Below are 26,003 nucleotides of genomic sequence, written 5' to 3' on the forward strand. Positions count from 1 at the left end.
CTGTTTCAGAAAGAAAATAATAAACTCACCATCGATTCCTGCTTTTAAAAAAAATCACTTTATGTAGTAAAAAGATGCTTTAATGATCGTAAACCTGAAGCGTGTAAATGTTTATTATTTCCAACAAATCTGAAGATATTTAATTTTGTTTTCATAAATTCAATCCAGAAACTGAAACTTGCAAATTAAATAGATTCAATGTTGCATTCAGACTTGTTTCTTATTCTCCTGATTTGAGGATTATTGTGCTCTCTCTGCAAAAACACAAAATCTTAACAAGTATTTCTGTCTAGTTGCTACTGCAAATATCTTAGTACGCTTGAAATAAGATAAATCTACAAGTAACTTTTCAGCAAAATATCGGAGCTTGTTTTAAGAGAAGAATGAAAAAGGAAAAAAATGAAATGAAATGATCTGGCTGTGAAACTAGTAAAAGCCGCTTAACTTGTGTATTCCTTGGGCCGGCATTCAGATGGAGCTGCTAGTTATTCTACCACAATTTTTTCATCCTCTTAACTTTCCTTTATCATGCTTGGATACAACACCACGATTATAATCGTTACCTTTTTGTTACATTTTTCCTCAGCCGCTTCATAATAAAATAGATTTTTATTATTATATTTAACTTTTAATTAATGCATTTTGAGAAAAATTGAAGTTTTGATAAATCTCCATGTAACAAAGTGTTGCATGTTTTATCCAGGCTGCCGTTCTTCTTCGTCTCCGTTTGTTAAACATTTTCTCAGCCATGTTTTCAGCTCAGTGTGGGAGTTTTTCATTCTGTAATTCACTCAGTAGCTTAGTCACTCCTGCAGTCTTACACGAGTCAAAACACGGCTGGATTCCTGCTGAATTTATCCAAGTGACCAAACTAAGAACTGAACAAGAAGATCCTGGACAAAACCCAAACAGCTGCTTTAAAAAAAGAAAAAAGAAGCGATACACATTTAAACTGTCGCCACGATAACTTTGGTCTGTAATTCTGGTTATTTTATTGGAGAGTGCTGCTTGTTCTTCCAGTAAACTGCAGTCGAACATAGCGTACTTGTCTGTGTCTCTACAAATTAAAATAACTGAAAAGTTGATTCATTATTCCGTATTTCAAATTAAAATGATGTGAAATGTTTTCAGTTAGAATATTACATAAGTTTAACTAAAAACTGGCTATTGATGAATGAATGTTATGCAGAGTGTTTTGTTCAAGTAAATTAGTGGAAAGTTGAGTAGAAGGAAAAAGTGTGGTAGGAATTGTTTTTTGCTCTTACATCATGTGTCAAACTCAAGGCCCGTGGGCCAAATCTGGCCCGCCACAACTTTTTATGTGGCCCTCTAGATTCTAGACTAAACACTAAATGTGATTAAATATTATGTTATCAATTAAATCAATGCAGTTTTTACCTGTTTACTGCCAAATTTTATCAATCAGACCCTCCCATTTCTTGAGAACTACTGTGGAAATTTACGCAAAATCAACAAATCCCTGCAATTTTTTGTGCAAATACATAATTGAGAGTTTATTGAAAACGTTCTCAAAAATTGTCAAAAACTTTCTGACTTGTACTAAACAGCTGCCACAGCCTTAATTGATGTCAGATTATAGTCCATGATCTATACAGCGAGTCATAAAAAGTCGCATTTACTGTCATAAATAAGATCAAATGTTGCAAATATTTCCAAATTTCCACAAAAACTTTGATTTTTAATGCAAAAAATTCATAAAATCCTAGAGGGACTGGAAAGATGTTCAAAAATATATAATTTTAAGAATTTATTGATTTTTTAAACTATTTATCAGGTTTTATTCTGGCACCACAGGCCCTTTAAGAGCCGTTATGATCTTGATTTAGCCCAAAACGAATCGACAGCCCTGTCTTAGACCTCCACTTTTACAACCGGGAACAGCCGATCAGCATCTCAAAAGCTCAAATACTACGTGACCTACGACCCCGAAACTCCGGAGAAGTTCAAATGGAGGCTTGATGGATGTAGAGGAGAAAAGAGCGGAGAAAGCAGGATGAGTTCAAATCCTTTTCTTCTGTCAGTCATAAAGGACAGAAATCATGTTCCAGACTTTAACGTCCGTCTTCGATCTAAAGAGGAGCAGCAAAAGCAAAAGAAGTGGATGAGCAGCAGATGATGATGTCATCCAGTCCATGTTGCTGTGAAATATGGCCCGTTACCGATATGTAACAGATTTCATGCTGTTACATATCGGTCTTTATACAACAGTGTCTTCATTCAGAGGCTTCTCAAAATTCACTGCAAGACTGACTGCTACTGGAGATCATTCACAATAACCGAAGATACAAGGATGAGGTGATTTACAACTTTTAATTTTCCTTTTTCAAAATCAAATCTTTGTGATTGAATGAAAGCAACTTCAAATCTGAATCCGACGGGAGTATGAATAATTTTGAGCTTTACTCAAGAATTGGAAGGAAAGTTCAGTTTGTGGTTTACAAAAGTTAAGTGTAAATCACACATAGCCACTAGTTTTCACTTATTGCTGCATTTAAACATATTTATGGAAAGTTCAGTGGAAGGAAAAAAGTATAATTTTCCAAATTTAACTGAATTAATAACGTTGCAATTATGTAATAAAACTAAAACTGTATCTGAAGAAGCACTGAAGGCAGAAATTATTTAAATGTTTTATTAGAAAAACAAATAGAAAAGCTGACAAAACAACATTTTGTATAAAAATACATTTTTCCTCTAGTGTGCCCTGACGTTGCACATTTGACCCTGAACTGATACAAACTGACTTTTTTTGGAAGTTGAGGAAAATTAAAATAAAAAATCCTCAAAGTCAGTCAGTTTAGTGGAATGCTTCAGTGGCGTCTGCAGGTTTCACCGGCCGACCTCTTGGCACCGAATCGCTCGGTCCAAATGTCTCCGAGGCCGCCGCTTATCGCAAAAAACAAAAAACAATGCAACATCCTTCCTGTTGCCAGTCCACTTAAACCAAAACACTCCAGTGTTTTCCACACAAAAACGCTATCTGATTTCAACCATTTTATTTTTTTCTCTCTATAAAGAAGCACTTCTGGCCTCTTCAGAGAAGAAGCCTCATCTCAGGCGCTCTGAGAGGAGAACGCCTCTAAAACTCTCATGCAGATCATTAAGGCGCACGTTTCCCGTTTGTTCTTGCATTCAAGAGCAAACATCTCATCCTCTGCTCCACCTTCACACCTGTAGGTACGTCACATAACAGACGCAGCTGTCCAGTGACAACGCACAGCAATGCGGGTTGGCGTCTGCCTGCTGCCAGGAAACGTCAAAGTCACAAACTGAGTCGACAATCGGCTCAGAAAAAGACTCTGCCTGATAAATACCAAGTGATCCTGAACCGCCCAACAAAGTCCCAAACTCTTTACGTCTCACAAAAAGAGGGGAATCGTCGATTGGGAGGCGCTTCGTCTCCCCTTTCTCCGAGAGACGGAAAAATCGTAGGAAAATTTTTGAAAAAACAAATCACTTGTGAAGGACAGGAACTGGTGCCGAGAAGCCGTTTCCCCGTGTCGGCAGTACCGTTCGTGTCTGCCAGCTTTTCAGTTCCTCTGAGCTCCTCCTCCGGGTGGCGCCGCAGTCCGGCGCCGCGGTCCAGGCGCTCATTCAGCAATGAGGATTAGATCCAGAAGAAGACAAATCTCTCGATTCGTTTTGCTAGTAACGCAGCTCGTCGCTCAGGCGGGGCTCTTGGTTCAACACGTCATGCAGCGCGGTCGCATATTGGGGGGCTGAGGGTTCGGGTCGATCTGGAAAAAATAACAGAGCAGCGGTTAGATAAGCAAGATTCAGCCACATAAAGTTTGAATTCAGATTTTCTCAGAAGAAAGAGAAAGATAAGAGTGTCTTCAGTCAGAGGCTTCTTAAAAGTCAATGCATGACTGACTGCTACTGGAATTCTTTCCAGCCCAAATTGACTCTTTGCCAAACATCTTCTAACTACTCTTTGGGATCAATAAAGTCCTTTTAAATTTAATCTTTCTGACTGAATGAAAGTAACTTTTGTGCAGTTTGTGAAATTAACCCAAGTTAATTTTAACATTTGTGTTTACATATCGGGATCCCTTTGGGATCTATAAACAATTTATGTGAAGTTTAGTGGAAGGAAAAAGTAACGTTCTCCTGATTGAACGGAATTATTGACAAACTTCAGTAATATTTTGATTTTATTCGAGCTAACTTCCTGGATACTTTAAATGTTTTAAAAAAAATATTTTCTCCTGGGAGTCGCTCACCTCGCTGTAGACCGGCGGAGGTCGGAAGCGAAACTCCTGAAGGAACGCCATGAGCGGGCGCTCCATGATGCCACTCAGGTCTTCGGCCGGCGGCGGGGCGATGCCGTTGTTCCGCTGCTCCGCCTCCTCCTCCGTCACCACGGAGCTGTACTCTGGAGGAGCTGCGGGGGAAACAGACTCGGTTATCCGACCGACCCGACTCAAGCCGGCGGAGCTTCCCGTTCGGGTTGCTGGAGGGAAACTCACGCTCGGGCTGCTCCGGGATGGCCATGCGCATCCACTCCAGGTTGACGCTGTAATGGCTGCTGATGCTGGACGTGCGGCTGCCGAAGGGATGCAGCGGGATGGTGCCGATGACGAGCGGCAGCTCCAAACACAGCTTGGAAGTTCCCGGAACGTCGACACAAACCTTGGAGAAGGAAAACAAAAAGTTAGCACTTAAATGGAGACTTATGTGTGTGAACAAACCTGTCACAATACGCAATTAATCAACTAATCGCATCATAAATTAAAATAAGTTTGATGATTTTTATTCCGGTGATTGATATTTGTAGCTTAGAGTTAATAATCCTTTTTATTTATGGTTTTTGGTTGCTGTGTTTTATTTTTGATATTTAAGTTTGTTAATATTTGACGGTAAACTTGCATTATTTATCGTATCTTTTATCGAGTATTGTTAAAAATGTATCATGAATCATCAACCTTTTTAATGTCATATTTTTCGTAACTGTTGATTAATGTTGAAGCATTAACATAACTGTAATGAAAGAACTGTAGTTATTATCAAAGATCAACAAACTTCAAATCCTAACCAACATTTAAAACTGTTGATTAGTTTTAAATCTAGACATTTTAGGTGTAAATGTCTAGATTTACACCTAAATCTAGACATTTTAAAATAATATTTAAAATTTAAAAGAATATTTAAAATAAATATTTTGAATATTTATTTTAAATATTCAAAATAAATAAAAACAACAAATAAAATGAATTATGGCGTCTCTGTAAACAAATTTGAGGCCGAAGCAGCAGACTGAAGATTTTTGTCATCCAGTTTTTGGCAGAAAAAGAGAGAAAAGTGGAAATCATTGAGCTTGTTTTAATTAATCATGCGATTTATCGATTTATTGTGACAGGCCTGTTTGGTGTGAACGGAGGACGAAGAGCAGACTGGACTCACCTTCAGCATGTACTCCACCTTGATGATGCGGCACTGCTGGATGGACGGCCCCACCGGCGGGATCTTGATGGCCCGACCGTGCCACGTCTCCCGGGTTCTGGCGCTCACCACGTCGCCGCACAGCGTGGCCACCACCGACCGCTTCTGCTTCATCGTGCCGCGCGCGATGAACGTCTGCGTCTGGGTGATGAAGGCTTTGGGCACGATGGACCTGGACGTGGCGTTGTCGAACTCGGCAAACACAGGTATGACCTCACCTGCAGCGGGGGGGCGGGGCTTGTTAGAACCTGCGGCCGCCTTCGAGTTGCTAGGCGTTACATTTATGGAGGGTTTTCTTACCTGGAGTGTAACCTTTGCGGTCAATCTTTGCGGTTACGGACACCTGTCCAAAGTTACGGTACCATGTCCGGGCCATCTTGTCCTTCGTCCCCGCCTGAGGAGCCTGGAGATGAACATAAACCAGTAAGAACCAGTTTGAAAATCCACAAGGACCAGTATTTAAAACAGAGATGCACAGATATCAATATCTATATGGGTCTAATATTGACAAAGAAATCTGGATCGGTATCGATGATAATGTGTTGGATCCATAATGGCCAATCTATTCAGTCTAATTCTATACTTTACATTATATCTATAATTCCTAATGTCACTTTCTGAACCATTTGAAAGGTTTGTTGCCATTTTTTCAGATTATTTTACACTGGATGTTATTCTACTGGCTGCACCAACTGAATAAATTAAAGTTGAGTTGTTTTCACACAACACAGGTTTGTGGAGCCACTGGTGTATTAAAGTGTGCTGTACTGGTGCAGGGTTCTTACATTAATGCATAATTTAGTACATTTACTGAATTTAACCCATAAAAATTTACTAACCCTGGTTGTAGGGGAGCTAGGCCAGTCACCAAGTGTGTTTCTGGGTTAAAAAAATATTTAAAGTTGACAGGAAATTTGAAAATATCACTAGTGAATTATGTGTTATTGGAAAACATCATTAACACCTAAACTCCAACCGTAAAGTCTTAAAAAAGGCAAAAATTTAAAAAAAATCAATGCCTAGCCTGGCAGTGTTGGGTAAAGCCTGATGGCCCGCCAGGCTAAAAACGTAAACATTTGAAGTGAATTCAGCTGTTTTTCTGTACTGAATCAGTTGTAAACCTCAGATATTGGTGTGGAACAGGAGCCGCTCACCAGCAGGCTTGGCGTGTTGATGTCGATGGGCTCGATGACGGTGAACTCCTTCTTGATTTTCCTGACGGGACACCACGGCCTGTGCAGCTTCACTTTGACCCAGTAGCGGATGCTGCCATGCTTCCCCTCGAAGGAGGTGACGAGCGTCTCCTCCGGCAGCTGGAAGCTGAACGGGAACTCGTGTCTGCCGGCAGGAAGGACTGTCAGCTCGCCGTTATCTGAGAAGACGCAGAAAAATGCGTTCAGGCTCTTTTTCTTTTACACAGGAGAGAATAAAGCTGTTACTTTTTAGATAAAAGTGTTTACACATAAAGTTGGCCTGGCTAGAGCAGTAAATTCCGTTTGGTAAGACTCTCTGCTTTTCTTTCAAATCACATAGTTTCTGTTTTTGCTCTGAGGGGGCGGTTCTGGATGGAGAACACGCTTTTCTGCCTCAAGCTACATGATGAAGCTCATTTCAACCGCTGTTTGACTGAGTCTTGCAGAACATGTTTGGCTTCAGCATACCGGATGTTTTTCCCCATTTCTTTCATCATTTGAGCCTTTTTTCAAACTTTCAAAAGTCAAACGGATTTTTTAAAAAACCCAATAAGTTAATTTTAAAATGATGAAGTGTAAGCAGGTTTCTGCAGGACATAGTTCAGCTGCAGCATAAAAGTGCCAACTTCCTGGTGTGCCCTTTAAACCTGAACAGCTGAATGAATGAAGGCAGAAACCCGAGGCTCCCCCATTCTGCAGCAGAAAACCAGCCAGGCAGCTCCAGCAGATGTTTTCACAATGAGGAGGCAGCTGCGATCGCTCTCACTAAGCCAGAATGCAAAGAGTTCCTCAACTTTTTGCAAAAATTGAAAAAAAAAAAAAAAACAAACGCGACATCAGTTTGATTTATAAAGAAATAAACTTTTTGTGTTTGTTTGTTTCTGGTCCAGTTTGCAGAACAACAAGCGGCGCGGTGCTCCCAAACGCATCCCTCACCAGCGGACTGACCTGCCTGAAGCAGCACCTCTCTCCGGTTCAGGTACTCCACCTCATCGCTGTAGTTCTGGGTGTACGCCGTGCTGGAGCCGGCGGACCGGGACTCGGTCCAGTGAACCTTGGCGAACCCCTCCGCGTGCAGCTTCAGGGACTCCACCTTGGTCTCGCCGAACAGCTCCAGCACGACCCGTCCGGACACCACGTCCCCGCTGCTGAACACAGGGGCGCAGTCCAGCTCCGGCGAGTCAAAAACCACCAGGAACTTTTTCAACTTGTTGAAAATCATTTCCGCAGGTTCGGAGGTTCTTCTGGGAGTCGGTTCGGTAAGTTTCTCTGTGTTGCGCAGAAAGTTTAAGCTTGCTGTTGCGCTTCCCTGTTGTCTGGTTGCAAACTCAAAGTGTGGAGCTTGCAGCTACGGCAACCCTTTTTGGTGGCTGAGCGAGGGGGCGTGGCCTCATACTTTATTATGTAAGGCCTCAGGAGAGTGAAGGCTGCGTTCACGGAACCCTCCGTGGCACAGACATAGCAGAACTGAAATTGCAAAACAACAGATTCCCTAACTCAGTGAATCCCACGCTTTTTATAGCTAATGCCGCCTGAGTAAACATTCGCCTCCCCCACCCGCCCGATAACGACTCTAAACGATGTTATAACCAGAGTTAGACTTTTTCAGCTATTTGTGTATTGTTATGAAAATTCAACTTTATCCCAGAGCTGAATAGTGTGGCTGAAAAACACATTTTATATCAGTTGATATTGATAGTTACCGATTAGTTTTTTGTTTTAAATATCTGAAATATTGCATCACCTTTCCAGCTTTATCCACAGTTTTCACTCCACGCAATGTTTTATTTTTATTTTTAAATAGTTATCACATAAAGTGGTGAAACATTAAACCTAGCTTAATTAGCTGTGAAATGTTAAGCCTCTAAAACCCTTTTCTCAGCCTACATCTCCCAGAATGCCGTTTGGTTCTGGATTGGAGTTGAGTGAATATTCTATATTGAATATTTAATATTCTATGATTCAATTACGTGTCTATTGTGTTATATGTTGTTATTGATCTGTTGTCCAGCCCTACACACTGGTAAATTAAACGCTGATGTAACTCAAATCATTCAATTATCTCTAAAATGTTTCTGATGATGATGCAGGGGGCCAGAGGATCTCCAATAGCAGTCAGTCTTGCAACAAATCTGAAGAATCCTCTGACTGAAGATTGCTTCTGACATAATAACGGATCGATTTCCAAGCAGCTTGGATAATATCCCACATCAACATGTCCGGGATGACACCATCAGTTTGTTCACAAGTGGAAAGCCAGACAAAGAGATGTTGGAGTAGGGGATATGATTGAAGTTCCTCCTTCTCTCTCTGCTCTCTGGTCATGCTCTACATCCACAAAGCCTCCTTTTCTTAAAACTCTCTCAGGATTGTAGTTCAGGTATTAACATAAAGGAGTTAAAAGAACTCAAAATTCAGGGAAATACACTGCTACTAGCCTGCATTGCTAACAGTAGTTAGCCTAGCCACTGAGTTAATTAATAAGCAACGCCCACTGGTTTTTTCAAGTGCAGTTTGTTAAAAAACAATAATGTTTCTGTTTGGAGCTCCAAATGGAAAAGTATATGTATTTTAAATCCCATTCAAAAGTGTGAAAAGTTTATCTGCATTTCTGACAATTTATACCTCAACACACAGACATCAATATGTTTGAAAAATGTTATAAACATTCAACCAAATCAAAGCAACTCAACATCATGATGCCAGAGTTTGCGAGAACAAATATTATACAAAGAGAAACTAAAAACACCTACTAAGCACAAAACTCCAAACTCCCAGACCGTCCCTGAAGGCAGCACAATAAACATCCAGACTGGGTGTGGAGCCAGAGGAGGAAAACAGGGTGATGATTGATGGTTACAGGTTCCTAGAAGAAAACAGGCTTACTGAGTACCGTATGCCCCGCTCTGCTCTGGACTAAAGCTGTTTACTCCACTTCTGCTGTGTCGAAGCGTGGGACGCCTCGCGGATGAAAAACACGCAGCCAAGCACGAAAGTATCCCAGCAAACTGCTGCTATGACGGAAACAATCAAAACCAAACTGCAGGGTTTACTTTATTAACATTAATCATAATGATGATAAGAATGAATGAACAGAACCACATCTGACCAAAATCATCCTAAACTTAGTTACAGATCTACTAGGAATTCATCTCAGCAGCTGGTAAATTACTATCTTTTCAGTGCAACTCCTTCAGTCCAAAGCTATGTCTTCTCTGTGAAAAACAAAGTTGTTTACTCCTTTGTTCCCCGGGACAGGGGCTCTCTAGTGCCACCAACTGGAGAAATGCTGCAGGACAATCATGCAGAAAGTTTTGCAAAGAAAAAAATCAGAGCAGATACAAAACTAAGGTTTGATTTTCTCCTTAATAAATTTCCAAATGAAATCCTTTTGACACAAATTATTTTTGACGTGTTCAAAAGAATAAAGAACTGTACAAGAAAAATTGCCTACATTTGATATGTTCTATATGGAAGAGCTACTTAATGTTTTGCTTTAAAAATAATTTTAAAATGTCATAAATACAAGTGCGCCACCTGCTGGTGAAAGCGAGCAGAAGTCCAGCTCTGACACCGAGCAGATAGGAGCATGATGAGGCGCCCGGGGTGGCAGATAACCCCGCGGCTGCCCAGATGCCTCGGTGTGATTAGCCCGGCGCTGCGGCTGAAAGCACCGTTTTAACGCTGATGCATTTATTCATGCGAGCTCCTCTGGGCTTAACCAAAGGCTTAACCAAAGGCCTTCTCCGTGTTGTGACACAAACAGTGACAGAGATGAAGCTGTTTGCCTCAAAACAAAGAGGCATTTCAATCTTAATAGGGCGACTCTTCTCTGAAATAGAACTAAAAAAAATCTAAATATTCTCTATTTGTTTATTTATTTTTAATTGTTGAAAAACACTAGTTTTTATAAGATAGAAAAAGTTTTGTTTTGTTAATGATATTCAGTAGCTCTGTTGAGGTGGGCGGGGCCAAGGAGAACCACGTGGTGTTTTCCTAGTTGCCATGGTGACCCAGGCTGTGTCTTTTTAAAAAGTTGGCTCATTTCCTCACATCTGTCTGTCGTCCTTCTCTCTGCTTTGAAAACAAGGTTTTTATTTCACCACTTATTCCTCATGTTTTTTACTTGTTTCACAATTTATATGCTTAATCCATTTGGATTTTTTTAAAATTATAATTTACATTCAGGTCAAGACAGTAAAAAAACAACACTATTTTATATTACTTATCTCCAATTTCAGTATTCAGATTGATTATTAATCACTGAACATTTGAGAGTCACATATTCTTTCACTAATTCTCTTATATTTTGTGAAGAAATAATTTGAAGATTAAACATAACATTTAAAATTGAGACTAAGCTTTAATTGGTTTTCTAAAAGGGAAATGTAGTCAATTATTGATTTCCTTTGCTAAATAGTGTCAAATAGATTTTTTTAGTACCATAAAAAATAAATAAAAGGGCATGCTGTTTGATTACTGTCAAATAAACACACTATTTACAGCTATAAACTGGATTGACAGCCTTTAAAACGAGCTTACCTACCAATCTGACCAAACATTAAAACCTATTTTCAGTTTCTTTACTCAGCTTCTATTGCTTATTCTCTGCTTCTTGCATGATTATAGCTGCCTGTCTTCTCCACACTGGGGGAATTTCACTCCTCATAGTGTGTATTTGGACTCTGCACTAATGGATTTGTGCTGAATGTCAAAGATTGTGTTATCGGGTAGATTCATCTGACCTTATCCCAGGTTTCTACGCAACACATTTGGCTCGAGCCAAGAACGATGATTTGCTCTGTAAACCTCAGGGACTGCAAGACTATTCAGACACAGTGGCTACTGCCTAATCAGGAAATTTACAACACAATTTTCAGATAAATTACCTCCTAATCCTACAAGCTACCATATTTGCAACTACGTCACTTAATCATTGGAGGCGCCATGATGGACGTTGGAAATGAGGATCAGGATTATTAAACAGAGCAACTGAAATTGTTTTCCAAAGTTGTTTTTGCCAGTTTATTCATGGCTTCTACTTGTTGGAGTCAATCTAAAAGACGGAAACAGCTAGCTTAGGAACCGACCCATACCTCCTCCCTCCTGACGTGTTGATCAAATTACAGACTTTGTGGTCTGAATTTGCCTGAATTCAGACCACATGATTCATATGAGTATGTCATTTCACCTGCGCAGCCTTAAAACCGTACAACAGAGGAGATGCTGACCAGTATTTTCCATACATGTTTGGCTACATGATGGTGGGCATTGTTTCCATGGTTACTAACGGTTTGGCGGGTACCTCCTCCATAACCTACAATATTTTATATCTTTCTAATCATCCTTATAAAGTATCTAAATGTTGATCATCTTGTAAAAAGTGTTCGCTGCTAGCCGGTGGTTACACCGAGGGCTGACAGTCAGTATGATTGACGGCAGCTGTCCATCGCCGCCATCTTTCCTCATTAAAAGTTACACAGTAAAATGACAAGTTCGGTTTTCATCCTTGACTGTTTGTGCAGCTGACCGCGCAGCACCTATGACCATTTATAAAGTGAAATCAACTAAATAAAAGTGATATTAAGCAACAGCTTTACAGGAGCGCATTGGTTGTTTTACTGTCCATCATGCACAAAGGGCTCATAGGGATTACTATATAAAGGCCACATTGTGGATCTACTAAAAGTATGATAATAACAGTGATTTAAAGTGTTGTGCAACCGTATTATCTATAACCAGTACTGACCTCGGATTAGATTTAGCCTCTTCCTGAAATAGGTGACTTTGGACGTGTAGTCGTTGTACACCGAGTTCATGCCACGGTTCTCCAGCCAGTGCGCCGTGGCCACCCCTCTGCCCTGCACCTTCATGGACTGCACTCGTGTGTCCCTGCTGAGCTCCAGGATCACCTGGCCGGACACCACCTCCCCAACCGTGAAGGCCGCATCGGCAGGACCGTCCAGCTCCAGGGTGAAAGTCTTGATGGAGCTCAGAGACATTCCTTCATAGAGAGGACAGAAGAATGATAATAAAATTAGTAAAATCCAGTAATGTCTATGCAAAAATAATCCAAAATAGTCCTTAAGGAAGCAAACAAGAGGAATTATGCTAAATTTATGTATAATCTATTAGAGTCCTAAAACAAAATTAAATGAAAGGCAGAGAGACATAAACAATTAAGGTTCTCTATTGTGTTGTTCCTTTAAAAAAAAAAAAAAGTACTAATTTTTAAGTAATATACAATAGTTTTAAATATCTGGCACAACTGTAATGTCGTCTTTTAAGGGCTTATTTTTAGGGAGGGGAGCTTGTTTGGGTGGATCCCTGATTGTCTAATCACTATCTGCTGCTGTGCAGGCTGTTTTAATGTAAAGGGCAAAGTTCTTACCAATATTTCTTTTTTTATTTTGTTGGCTGAATTTTATCAACAAAATTAAGTACACTGATTACATTCAATATGTATTCAAATGTAGCTTAATTCTAGTAAATGTACATTTTGAGCTGAGAGAAACTTTCCTAGACGTCTTAAAAAAAACATCTTTAAACTGTTCATTTTAAGAGCAAATTTGTATTTAGTCTTAGTTTTGACTAAAATGTCATTTAGTTTTAGTCAAAATTGTTTCAGCCTTAGTTGATGAAATCAATAGCAGACAAAATTATATGTAAAATGTAAATATTTTTTCATCAATTCACTTGAATTATTAACATAAAATGAGGAATGTTTTTAACAGTTATGGCCATATCTGAATATGCAATACATAGAAAAACAGATTTAACATTTTTCACCTCTTTATTTTTAATTATAAAATATTTCAACCAGTCGCAACAAATTGCATATTGCATTCCTCATATGTATATATATTTATTAACTGTAAGTCAAAAATAAATACCAAACTTGTAACCATTCACCTATTAAAAATAAAATGCGCTAATACGACTGTAACTCAACATCCAAAACAGTTAAACCACAGTATTCTACTGAAGTACATCAGGAAACGGAACCAGTGATGAAATTAATGTTCCACCACCATCATCACCATTACCAGTCTCAGGAGATGATTGTAGAAGAACTGTGATTCTGATCACTGATCACCTCCAGTCCTGATCCATTCTGTCTGATATCAACCAGTCCACTCTATGCCTCTTAAAACAATCACTGACACGTTTTCAAAAATCGCCTTGAATTCACCTTCATTGATGCTGTTCACCAAGGGATCTGCATCTTCCTACTCACGTCTGTGCTTTTTGCAAGTTTTCGCTGCCCAGGATGCGGTGTAGTACCGGCTGGACGCTTGTTTTAAAAAGGCGCAGGTGTTGAGAGCAGCGCGATGTTTGTTGTTTGTTTCTAGGCAACCGTGACATCAGCAATGACAGTTCTGATGCCCTTGTGTTTCCTATTTAAATACCAAATAATGAACGATCCCGCATTTTACAAGCCTAGACCAGTGGTAAAGTAAAACCTTTCTACACATAACAGTAACGTATAAGCGGCCAGGTTGACCTTAACCAAGAACACTTTAGCTTGATGTTGGCGCCCATGTGCGCCAGGAGTTATGTGGATTTATGGCTTACTATGAAATTTGTCACAAACCAATTAACATTGTATGCGTATTTGTAATAATTTACCTTTGAAACAATATCAGTGCTGTGAGCCTTCGGCGCCATTTAAGATCCCTAACATTTTTAAATCCATTTCTTCTGCTGTCTCCCCTAACAATTGAGATCTTCTCTCAAAAGGGTTGTAACCTATTTAAAATAAGTCCATAAATCATCTGGGTTTGCGTTCATTTAGAACTACCAATAAAGTCTCCTCAACAAAAACTCAGAGGTTATCAAGAGCCATGTTATTTTTGTCATGATGTAATAAAAAAGGTTGTATTCAACCTAAACGCAGCAACACATATTTGTACCTTGGCTTAGAAAATTAATTGTTGTGACTAAATAAGATATCATAAGAAAAATAATACTTTTTATATTGTAACTTATAATAATGACAAAACGTTCAATTTTCATTGAAACTATTGGGGATTGCGTTAAGACTGCATTTTGAATTCAGCTCTGCACTTTACACCGATACCAACAAAAATCCATTCAAATGCAGATCATGTCAACAATAACTAAGCATTTATTATTACATATCTGTAAGCATGTTTATTCAGTGTGTGAGCTGATATATACAGAAAACCTAAATAAAACAGATTTTCCCTTTTGACAAACGTAAATCTTATTAAGCAGTATCCTATATGAATTTGTGGATGTACGTTTGAAAAGTTAAATTTAAACAACGCACATAAAGAACAAACAATAATTATAACTCCGGCTACTGTCATTATGGTGATTTTTACCTATTTTTGTTGCACTAGTCTCAGCCAAGGAGGCTTCAGAAACGGCCCTGCGCGTTATAAACGCATCTGAAGGGATGAATGAAAGTCTCCACACTCACCGACTGGACGTGGGCTACGTGAGCGCCGTCACGAAGACGCAGCTCTCTGCAGAAACTGTTTTCTCCTCCGTGGGTTTCCAATGTAAGTCCCCCTTTTTAAACGACAGCATGGAGCAACCCCCACTGCTTTAGACCAATGGCAAGCAGTTTATGGCGGTCACGCCCGCCCTCACTGCCAAAAGAGAGGAAGAGGAGGAGGACGAAGGGACCCGCGTGGAGTGGGCTGAGTCTATCACGTGACAGCCAAAGCGTGATTTTAAACACGCCGCTGTTTTTATGTTGAACGCTTCAGACTCTCGGGGCTTTTGCACAATGCCAAGAGAAAATTAATGTTAATAATAATAATAATAATAATAATAATAATAATAATAATAATAATAATAATAATAATAATAATAATAATAATAATAATAATAATAATAATAATAATAATAATAATAATAATAATAATACCATAAGATCAGTAAGTAAGACCTGAACAATGACTATAAACATAGTTTAAGGATATCAAAGTTAACATTTTGGAGTGACATTTTAAAAACTCTGATTTCACTTCCATGGAAAAGCTGCACACAAGTCAGTGACCAAAATAAACATTTGACTCTGCTGCACCAGTTCTGCATGGAGGAATGACTAAAGTTTCAGAAAGCCGTTTCCAAAAACCTTTAACTCAAGCTACGGTTTGAAAACCAATCCTAAGAAATGCAGAGCACACGTTTATCTTACACTCTTGTCCTAGTGGGGTTGGGAGGGTTGCTGGCGCCTCCAGCTAATGTTCTGGGTGAGAAGCGGGGTCACCCTGGACAGGTTGCCAGTCTGTTGCAGGGCAACACAGAGACAGACGGGACAAACAATCATTCACACACACCTGGGCAGAATTTTAGAGAGACCAATTTGGGAGGAAGCCAGAGAACCCGGAGAGAACCCACCATGCACAGGGAGAACATGCAAACTCCATGCAGAAAGACCCCAGGCCGGGAATCGAACCCAGGACCTTCTTGCTGCAAGGCAACAGCTCTACCAACTGCACCACTGTGCAGCCTGTACACATTTATACACATGTGAATTTGAAGACGCTGAATAAAAAATGCCCTCAATATTCTGTGGTTTAGCAAACAAGCGTATAATTTGTGTGATCTGGTGTGGCCTTACACATGAACACTTCAGTCTCATTTAATGTCAGAGAAAAAAATAATAATTCTATAAAATTAATTTTGAATGTAATCTTCCAGCTGACTTTCCAGCACTGCTGTATTTAAATTGTTAAATGATTAAAATTAAGGCTTCAAATAAAAATGTTGGAATTGGTCTAAACATTAAAAACGTTTAATATTTTTTAAAAAACTTCCAGTATTTCTGGGGGAAAAAAAGGTTCTGGTGGCCTTTAGACCTGGTTCTTTCATGACTGGACCATTCTGGCCAGAACTGTTTTGGTTGCTTTTTGCCAGGTTGTTGAACTCCATGTTCAGTTTATTTACAGCTGCTCACCTTCCTGTCAGTATCTCCCCCTTCACCCATCTTAGGCTCAGGGCTCTGTTATTGCTTCAACATGGTTTGTTTTATCGGCAGATTGTAACCTTCAATGCTCACATAAATTTACAGTGTAAACAGGGTGGAAGTGTAGGGCAGCCAGGAGGGGATCTTTCTGCGAAACAGTAACCTTCTTAGCACTTCTAAATGCCTCCAGAGAGGAAAAACCACATTAATATTTGAAGCTGCTTCCGTTGAAAGAGATGCTAACAGTTTATGTTTAAGTTAGAGCAGTGGTTGCTCTCTGCTTCAATATTTCACTTTTCTGGGAATTGGTTAATTTGGAGTCTGAGAATTTGTCTGCAGTTCATTGTAAGAGAGACGTTTAGCCGGGTTGCTGAGGTGAACAATTAAAGGTTTTTGATATTCCTAAAAGAACTGGAGGATCTGGGAACACAAAGGGTGCGTTCACACCAGCCCTGTTCAGTCACGAAACTCCTGCACCAAAAAAACAAACTCTGGTGCACTTAAAAAGCTCGGTCTCTGTTCGGTTAATGTGAACTCTGATGTGATTTGAAAGCATTTGTGGATGCAAGTGGACTGGAGACAGCTCCAAAAGCAGGAAGCAAACTATAGCGCTGAGCTTTCTGGGTAAGAACAACCAGAACAAATGTAAATATGGCGGGAGAAACAGCTCGTTGTTTTTTGCCAAACGAACAAAAAAAAAAAATAGAAATCCTGCAACCGCTATAACCAGACGCTGCTCCATTTTTGTTTACTTTTCCTGAAGAAGGAAGTTGCGATCATGTCTTCTTCAGAGGTTTTTGTGTCGTTTCCTTCAGTGCTTCTTGTTGCAGCGCCCCCACAGGCAAAGAGGGGAACAGCTTTTTCAAACTTTGTTGGCTCTGGTTGCCTTTATTAACAGTTGTCAGACAGGAAAGTGGGTTATGAGAAAGAGGAAAGACATGCGGCAAAGATGGTCGGGCCGGGGCTCAAACCTGTCGAGGACTTATGGGTCGCTCTTTAGCTCTTCGCCACCGCCGCGCCCAGGGAACAGATTTTTTTAAAGACTTTGGATCGTCTAATACAGCACAGTGTGAAACCAAACCGCAGCAGATGAAAATGTAGCAAATGTCATGATTTTGGCCCCCAGTCGGACCGAATCTATCAGGTGTAAACGCACCGTAAATATGTGCTCTCCCCCATAAAGAGTCTGGCTTTAAATCACTTCCCTGCTTTGTAGGCTACATGTTCAAAATGGCAAAATAAAAGCAGCTTTTAAATCCCAAGTTTGGTCCGACTCCAACATTCCTTGACTTCTAATGTAACATTTAGAAAATATTTGGAAAACATCAAAATACCTCAAATTATTGAAATACATTGCATATTTGCTTCTTACAGCATTAAAACTGTTCAAAAATATTTATTAGGAACTGAAATCCTGCTGTGATTCAGTCATCTCAGCTTAACTTGGCTGTAGCGCTGGTCGTACTGAGCAGGCCGCGGGAACAACGGTCTGGTAATGTACTCATCCTTGTGGGATGTGTTGTAACTCACGTCGCCCAGCGGGAACTTGAGGTTGGTCTGTTTGGTTTACAGAGAGCAGATTAATCACCAAGCTTAGACATTCCTGCACAAGCAGAGATGTAAACACTGGAGCTTTCTAAAGGGTATTGTTATCAGTCACTGCGGCAGAAAGTTTGATGGGGGATTTTATTTTGTGATTCCTCACCGTTTGCTGCGACTCACACTGCGGCTGTTGGGTGATCTTCTTAGCCTTGAAGTCAGCCATTGTCATGGTGATTTTTGGCTCCAAATCTGAAAAGCAAGTAAATCAACAAAGTATTATTATTATTATTACTATTTTTAATATTATTATTACTATTTTTACACATACCTGGTCCAGTCAGAATGTTACTCTCCGGATAGGTAACTACTTTGGGTTGCTCTATTTCCTGTTGGATGTTCTGCTCAGTTTTGTGGGGTTTGTAGCTTTCTTTTGACACACTTTCTGGGCCAAAATAGACGTTACTTTTCGTAATCAAGTCGGGATCAGGTAAAGTCATTGGAGGCTGTGAGCCGTTCTGCTGGTGTGTGAGTAAATGTGACACCTTCAGATTACTGAATCAAAATAATCTACATTAAATAAATCTCCCAGGCTCTATGAAAGGTCCCAAGATGGTCTTTTATGAATTTAACAGTTAAGAATGAAGAAGTATGTCATGTTTGTGGTAATATAAGTACATAAAAACTGTGAAATGTAAGACTTGTAAGCTTACATGTGAGAAGAAGATACTGTTGGTGGTGAAAGGAATCTTTTCTCGGCTTTGATCCTTGTTAGTGTCAACAAAGGGCAGAGAGCTGACATTCTGGACTCGTTTTGCTAGGACAATAGGCGCTGTAGTCAAGGAAACAAAATTAGATTAATTAATGCGCTTATACTTTATCGGTTGACTTGATTTAGTCGTAAAATGCTGCTGTATAGTATGGTACAGAGTCACACATACTTTTGTATTGTAAAACTTTAGTTTTGTTGAGTCTAGAAGTAAATATAGCTGGAAAAATGTGTTTTATTGTACCTATTCACATGAAATTCACACTAGAAACCTCCAAGTTACAGTAAAGCGAGACTTATTCACACTGCTGGGGGATTTAGATTTAATTGTTTTCTTTAAAACCAAGATATTTCTTTCTGGTAGAAAATTAGATGTACACCACTCAAGAACAACAAAACAAAATAAAATGAGTGTCACTTAAACCATCTCTATATTTTATTAAAAAATTGGATGTTGAAAAGTGTTCACCAGTGCTCCACATCCAACGCTTAAAATGTTTATTGGCAATACAACCCAACAAAGCATCGTTTTCAATGGTTTTTCTGCTTTTTTCATTGTTTATCCCTGTTGCACAGAGAGCTAAAGTTTGAGGAAACTTAGCTTCTTCAGTTTTTTCAGCAGAATGACTGGGAACATTCAGGAGTTTAAACATCAAGTTCAACTGTTATGAAGGTTTTGCAAAAGCAAGAATGCCGAGATCTTTACAGAGTTTTTTGCTTTTATTGATTTGTATATAATGAGAAACCTGATGATCAACTATCAGTCTGACCTAAACCAGCTCTTATCATCTGAAAAAAGGAGCAGGATTGCTTTCTAAATGCTGACAGATCTCAGCTGGTTTCTTGGATTTTTAAGCTATTTTACAGTTTGTTTGTTTTTTTTCTTCCCATGTTGTTCTATTTATTATTATACATAATTTAGGGCCTAATTTTTGCAGGTTTCTTTTTTGTGGGTAGATTTCCTCAGTTATTGTTGGAAGACATTGCTGACCCATTAGAAACATGTTTACTGAGAAAAAATTACATGTTCAACACTTTCTACTCGCTGTAAATGGCCAAATGTTCCACAGTTTCACTTTTGTAAAGCTGTCTGTATCTAATTCACTGAGTGAACTGCATTATTACATCTGGACGCCATTTCAGCAGGACAGAAGTCAAAATGAGGAGGAACGTACCAACTTTGTGGGATTTAAAGTCATCTCTGGAGGTGGCCCAGGTGTTTTTGTCGTCATATCTACGCCTCGACTCATCCGGAATTATTGGCTTCACTGGGCTGTAAAAAAGTTTCAATCGTTATTTTGTTCAGTAATAAGAAAATACAAGATGACCAACATTTTTTAAAAGCAACAATAAGATTCCAATGTATAAGTATTTAATGGTGCCTAACAATACATAGATATTAAAGGTTTCAGTATTTCAAAATGTTTTTCCTTTTTATTTTGTTATTGCAGTAAAAAGTTGTCAATCTTAATTATCCTTTAATTATCCTCTGTGGGGTTAAAGTTTGGACTGATTCACGCTTCAACATAATGTCTCTTGCTCCTTGAAAGAATCTTTCACAATCTGAACCTGATAATTCCTAATATTGATGATCTGCTTGGACTGATGCAGCCATGAATGTGAAAGAGAACAACTCTTAACTTTTCAGACTCAATGATCTTTTTTTAGAGATTCAAAGTCTGTCCTTTCGCAGTTATTGAGTTTCTTCACTGCTGATTGAAAAGACAGCAATTTAATCCTTTCACGTTCAAGCGTTCCTGAAAATTATTAGTTATGATCCTAATTTATTTAAGTTTCAACATTTCTCCCCATGACTGTTTATGTTTTACTAAACGGCACATTATTACCTTTCAGCATAATGAAATTAGTTGTGTTTCTAAAATAAACTGAGTCATTTACAAAAAACCTTCCAGAAAACTTTCTGACCTGTTGACAGAGATCTGAGGGAATGCCCATGAATATGATGTCTCTGTTTCTGAACCCTTTGCAGGATTACCCATACAGACGGAGGAGTAGTGCTGAAAAACAACAAGAAAAACTTTTAATCTAGTGTTAATTGTTAATTTCTGTAAGATATTTCCACCAGAAACAATTATTTCATACATTTTGACGTTTAAAGCTGATCAGACTAGTTCATTCAGCCACATTCTAGCTTAATAGTTCTATAATAATTGACTGTGTAAATCTGTTATCGGTGCTGCTACAGAGTTTCTGAAACAATAAAGTTATCTTAGAAGTGAACGTTTTTATTTCCACCATATTTTTTGTGCAGTACCCTTTCAGCTAGCTCTACTGGTTGGACAAGATGCTTTCTGAAGGCGTCTCTGTATTGCGAGAGAAAGTTGACATCGTGTTGATCTCCTCTTATTGTGGGAAAACCTTCTTCTACAGAGAAAAAAAAAAACATGATTTGACATTTTTGTTAAACATTACCAACAGCAGGATCAAGAAATAAACCTTGCTGCAATGATTTTAGTGTTACTCATTACATGGGACATAAGGTTAAAAAGTTCATTGTTCAATGTTTAACTTGTTGTTGGAAAGCTAATCTTAGCAAAATCTGGTAAATATTCAAATAAGTCCTGTGGGTATTCATTCATAATTTAGCAAAGCTTTTCATTTAAATCATGAAGGAAATGTGAACAACATACCTAGATGACTGACTTTGGGTTTTACCAGTTTTGATGGTGGATGTGGAATAAAGCTGGCTTGTGTCATGCTTATAGGAATATCTTGCTGCGAAGGGACGGCTATTTTTGGTTGAAAGTTGCTAGTAGCTCTCTGGAGACCAGTAAACTTATGGGAGGAGATTCCCTGAAGGTCTGCAAGCATGTTAGAGTTATCATTGTGCAGATTATACATGGCAAAATATGAATTAGGACAACTGTGTCAGGTATGTGTGGGGTACCTGAGCTCTTTATGACCTAAACAGATCAAGTAATCTGACTATGATATGAAAATTGCTCTCTAAATAATGACTAATTTCGGTGGTTTTTAAACTGTTTTGTAGCTTATTTTCAGTATTAACCCTTTGCGCGTGACGTCACGCTCTTCAGAACTCGGCCCGCTCCGCCATGACGGACGTAAAAACAACCAACGCGCTCATGAAGAGCCTGTCAAAAACAGACATCTCTAGCCTAATATCGCTTTTTTTTTTAAAGTCGATTTCACTTTAGAAATGGTCACAGGGTGCAGTGCGAATAACTGCACAAACAGACAAGGATGCAAAGCAAACTTGTAATTTTACTGAATAACTTTTAATGAGAAAAGAGATGCAGAAGCAATGGACAGCAGCCGTCAATCATTCTGTCGAATCGTGGATTAGCAGCGAACACCTATTACAGGGTAAAAAGGCTATCGTTTACATAATTAGAAAGACATCAAATATCGCATTATGGAGAAGGTACTGTCTAGCCATTGGTAACCATGGAGACAATGCCGCGCCGTGATGTAGCCTAGCATGTAAGGAATAAACCAGTAAACATCTCGTCTTTTGTACGTTTTTAATTTTGCTCCGGTGTAAAACCAAACGCTGTTTAAGACATAATTGTATAAATTATGTGGTGTAAATTCAGGCAAAGTTGGTAATTAGCTCAACACATCAGGAGGGAGGAGGTATGGGTCGGTTTGTAAGCTAGCTGTTTCTAGATTCTGTAAATCCCGCCGTCTTTGAGCCCCGACCAGGTGTGTTACGTTCAGCGACAAATTAGCTTGACTTGAACAAGTAGAAACCATGAATAAACTGCCAAAAACAACTTGGGAAAACAACTTAAGTCGCTTTGTTCAATATGCCATGACGTAGTTGCAAAGGGTCAGTTGATTACATCAGTAATTTTTTTCCGTGTCATTTCATTTATTACACATAATTTACAACCTAAATTTTGTTTTTCTTAAGTGCAGACTACCTGTGAGTGTGATGTGGAGTAGCCCATGAGAAACATATTTACTGAGACAAAGTAACATATTCAACACTTTTTTTTTTTCTTTACTAAGAAAAATGGCAAAATGCTTCAAATTAATTTTCCGGTTCACTTTCATCTTGTTAAACTGTATCATTGTATCTAAAAGCCATTTTAACAGAGCTAAACTCATAATAAGTAAAAACATACCAACTTTGTGGGCTCTAAAGTCATCTTTGAAGATCGAGGACCAGGGGCCATTAAAGACATCGCTCGGGTTGAGCACCTTATTATCTTTCTTCTTCGGCTCTCTGTGAAAACTATTCAATTGTTCAAGAAAAATACAAGATCATCTACATTTTTCAAAAAGCAACAATAGGATTCAAAATTGCAATAACTTAAAGTTGCCTGGCCATAAAGAAAACAACCATACACAGTGATATCGCAAACAAACTTTTAACTTTTCAACGTTTGTAGAAAAATTTCTGTAGAAAAAAGTCACATACCAAAGTGACTTTTTCTTTCTCTTTTTTTTGTTATTGAATTAAAGGCCATTTTTCTCCAGTCCTCCTTTAATTATCCTCTGTGGGGTTAAAGTTTGGACTGATCCACACTTCAACATAATGTCTCTTGCTCATTGAAACGCTCTTTCACAATCTGAATCTGATAATTCCTGATATTGATGTCCTGCTTGCACTGATGCAGCCATGAATGTGAAACAGAACAACTCTTGACTTTTAACAGACTCAATGATCTTTTTTAGAGATCCAAAGTCTGTTCTTTATCCTCCCTGTTGCAAATTGAAGCAGTTTATTGAGTTTCTTCACTGCTGAGTGATTTTCTTAAGGCCAAGCAGCACTTTAGTCCTTCCACATTCAGAAATGTCCTTCAACTATAGAATCTGTTTTTTTACTTTCTTGAAAATGATTAGTTTTCAAGTTTTAACATCTCTCTCCACATTCCACCACTTAAAACAGAAGTTTTGTCAGTTGTTTGCGTGACAGCATAAACCTGTAAGGTTCACTATTCTCTATATCTGGGATAAATAACTTTGAGGTGAAAAATACTGAGCATTTCTGAAGTTTTCTAATGACAGATTATTACATTTTAAGATAGTAAAGTTAGTTGAAAAGACACGTTTAAATTAACTGAGTCATTTAAAAGAAACTTTCCAGAGGTGGAGAAAAGTTTCGTACCTGCTGAGATTGAGCTTGGGGTATGATGCTCTGTACATTGTCTTTGTTTCTGAACCTTTCCGAGGATCACCTATATTGACGGTGGAGTAATGCTGAAAAACAAACAAAAAAAGGAAGGAAGGAAGGAATGAAAGAAAGGAGGAAGAAAGGAAGACGAAAAGGAAGGAAGGAAGGAAGGAATGAAAAAAAGAGGAAGATAGGAAAGAAAGAATAAAAGAAGGAAGAAAGAGGAAGGAAGGAAGGAATATATATATATATAAACTACAAGAATCTGAAAAGCTCCTTTGACAGTTTATCTAACACAGTTATAATGTTGAATTTCTGGGTAACTGTGCTGCTATGGAGAGTTTCTGAAACAATGTCAGCTGTTCTCCCATTAAATTATATCAGAACTGAATGTTTTTATTCTCGTCATAAATCTTGTGAAGTACCTTTTCAACAGGCTGCACACGCTGGTGAAGATGTTTCTTATAAACATCTTCGTATTCGGTGGTAAACTTGAAAGCGCGTGGATCTCCTTTTATCGTTGGAAAACCTTCCTCTACAGAGATAAACAAAACAAAAGCATGATTTGACGTTTGTTAAACATTACCGACAACAAGATCAAGTAATAAACCCTCATTGCAATGATTTTAGTGTTACTCATTACAAAGTACATGAGGTTAATAAGTTCACTGTTCAATGTTTTACTTGTTTTTAAAAAGCAAATCTTGGCAAAATCTGGTAAACATTTAAATAATCACTGCAGCTATATGAATTCATAAGGCAAATTTAAGTAACACATAAGACTGTGACATACCTAAATGTTTAACTCCACATTTTACTAATTTTGATAGAGGTTTTGGAACATAAGACGCATGTGTGATGGTTTCAGGAAAATGCTCCACCGACTTGAATATCGTTTCGTCTGTTGGTTTAAATTTTTTGACAAATAGCTGATGGCGGGTTAATTCCTCGGACTCCATGGTAAAAGTCTCCCTTTGCCTGAAAGTTTGTAGACATGTTAGAGTTATTCTGCTGCAGGTTATCCATGGAAAACGATGCAGCGGGACACTTACCTCGGGTATTTGTGGTGTCTAAGCTGTTGATGGTCTGAGAATACTATTCTACTGCCTCCAAGCTAAAAGTCTCAGTCTACCCATACGTGAATTGCATTAGCATATGGCTAATTTCTGTTTCAGCAGATCTTAGAGGGTCCTTCTTGGAGCAATGCTTCTTCGCTTAACCTATGTGGTTTCAGAGCATTTGAAAAATGCTACAATGCCTCACCGTGGAAACTAATGTGCTGTGGAACATAATAAAGTTGTTTGCTGCTACTGCAAAGAAACAAACTCAAGACATGGTGTCAAATAACCTGTCAAAATGAAAACAGTAGCAAAGATTTTTCATTTTTATTGTGTGTAAATCTACAAAGGGACAAGCAATAGAGAGGTGGCAAAATCTTTTAAAGCAAAGGAAAGACAAAAATGATGCAACATAATGTAATGCACCTTTGCTTATGCTTCTATGGCCTAAGGGGACTTTCCCACAGTTTTTTAAATAATCTAATTAGAATGAAAACGCAAGAATACAAAGATAAAGTACTAAAAGCTTATTAGAGATAGCAATGGAAAAATCATGGTTAATTCACCAGTGTCATTTGGACATAGATAATTCTTTTTAGCTTTATAAAGCATTTGACATTAAGATTTTTTTTATTTTGTTCTGCTTTATTTGTGCATAACGACATTCTGATTTAAATTCCCCTTCAATAAACAAGCTGAGAAAGATTTTACGCCTTACCTGAAAATATATGAAAAATAAAGTACCTATATATATTTTTTTAAAAATGTTTTCAAATTTACAGCGACCCAAGGGGCTCAAATAAGTGAAGTTGTATCCAAGTTTTACTAGCTGTACTACCTAGCTACATTCGCCCTGCCACGTAAAATCAATTTCTCCATGGCAACGGCAGAGGTCAGTCAGATTCCATTTCAGTTCAGTAATATTTCAAATCATAGC

The 26,003-nt window shown here is 38.6% G+C and overlaps 2 protein-coding genes across 8 annotated transcripts; both read right to left on the reverse strand.

Moving 5' to 3' along the window:
* Nucleotides 1–2,638: 2,638 nt before the first annotated feature.
* Nucleotides 2,639–15,195, reverse strand: arrdc2 (arrestin domain containing 2). Of its 6 annotated transcripts, none has more exons than XM_044130437.1 (8): nt 15,103–15,195; nt 12,406–12,660; nt 6,618–6,835; nt 5,764–5,866; nt 5,425–5,681; nt 4,491–4,653; nt 4,245–4,405; nt 2,639–3,758 (listed from the first exon to the last, which is right to left on the reverse strand). In XM_044130437.1, exons 2-8 carry the CDS (start codon nt 12,656–12,658, stop codon nt 3,705–3,707), a joined length of 1,209 nt encoding a protein of 402 aa, XP_043986372.1. In that variant the 5' UTR covers nt 12,659–12,660; nt 15,103–15,195; the 3' UTR covers nt 2,639–3,704. The 6 variants fall into 6 exon arrangements, with proteins under 6 accessions (XP_043986372.1, XP_043986373.1, XP_043986374.1 ...); XM_044130438.1 differs by having other exon boundaries at nt 15,005–15,168; XM_044130439.1 differs by lacking the exon at nt 15,103–15,195 and adding an exon at nt 13,849–13,968.
* A 2,785-nt stretch (nt 15,196–17,980) lies between these two features.
* Nucleotides 17,981–25,906, reverse strand: si:dkey-13m1.5. 2 transcript variants are annotated; one of them, XM_044130441.1, is made up of 14 exons: nt 25,785–25,905; nt 25,061–25,287; nt 24,802–24,986; nt 24,434–24,543; nt 24,003–24,094; nt 23,017–23,126; nt 21,559–21,729; nt 21,183–21,292; nt 20,834–20,925; nt 20,083–20,180; nt 18,852–18,970; nt 18,470–18,659; nt 18,305–18,390; nt 17,981–18,156 (listed from the first exon to the last, which is right to left on the reverse strand). In XM_044130441.1, exons 3-14 carry the CDS (start codon nt 24,965–24,967, stop codon nt 18,028–18,030), a joined length of 1,473 nt encoding a protein of 490 aa, XP_043986376.1. In that variant the 5' UTR covers nt 24,968–24,986; nt 25,061–25,287; nt 25,785–25,905; the 3' UTR covers nt 17,981–18,027. The 2 variants fall into 2 exon arrangements, with proteins under 2 accessions (XP_043986376.1, XP_043986377.1); XM_044130442.1 differs by having other exon boundaries at nt 18,470–18,656; nt 25,061–25,906.
* Nucleotides 25,907–26,003: the final 97 nt, after the last annotated feature.

The sequence above is a fragment of the Gambusia affinis genome, linkage group LG10 (assembly GCF_019740435.1).
Source record: "Gambusia affinis linkage group LG10, SWU_Gaff_1.0, whole genome shotgun sequence".
Taxonomy (NCBI): Eukaryota; Metazoa; Chordata; class Actinopteri; order Cyprinodontiformes; family Poeciliidae; genus Gambusia; species Gambusia affinis.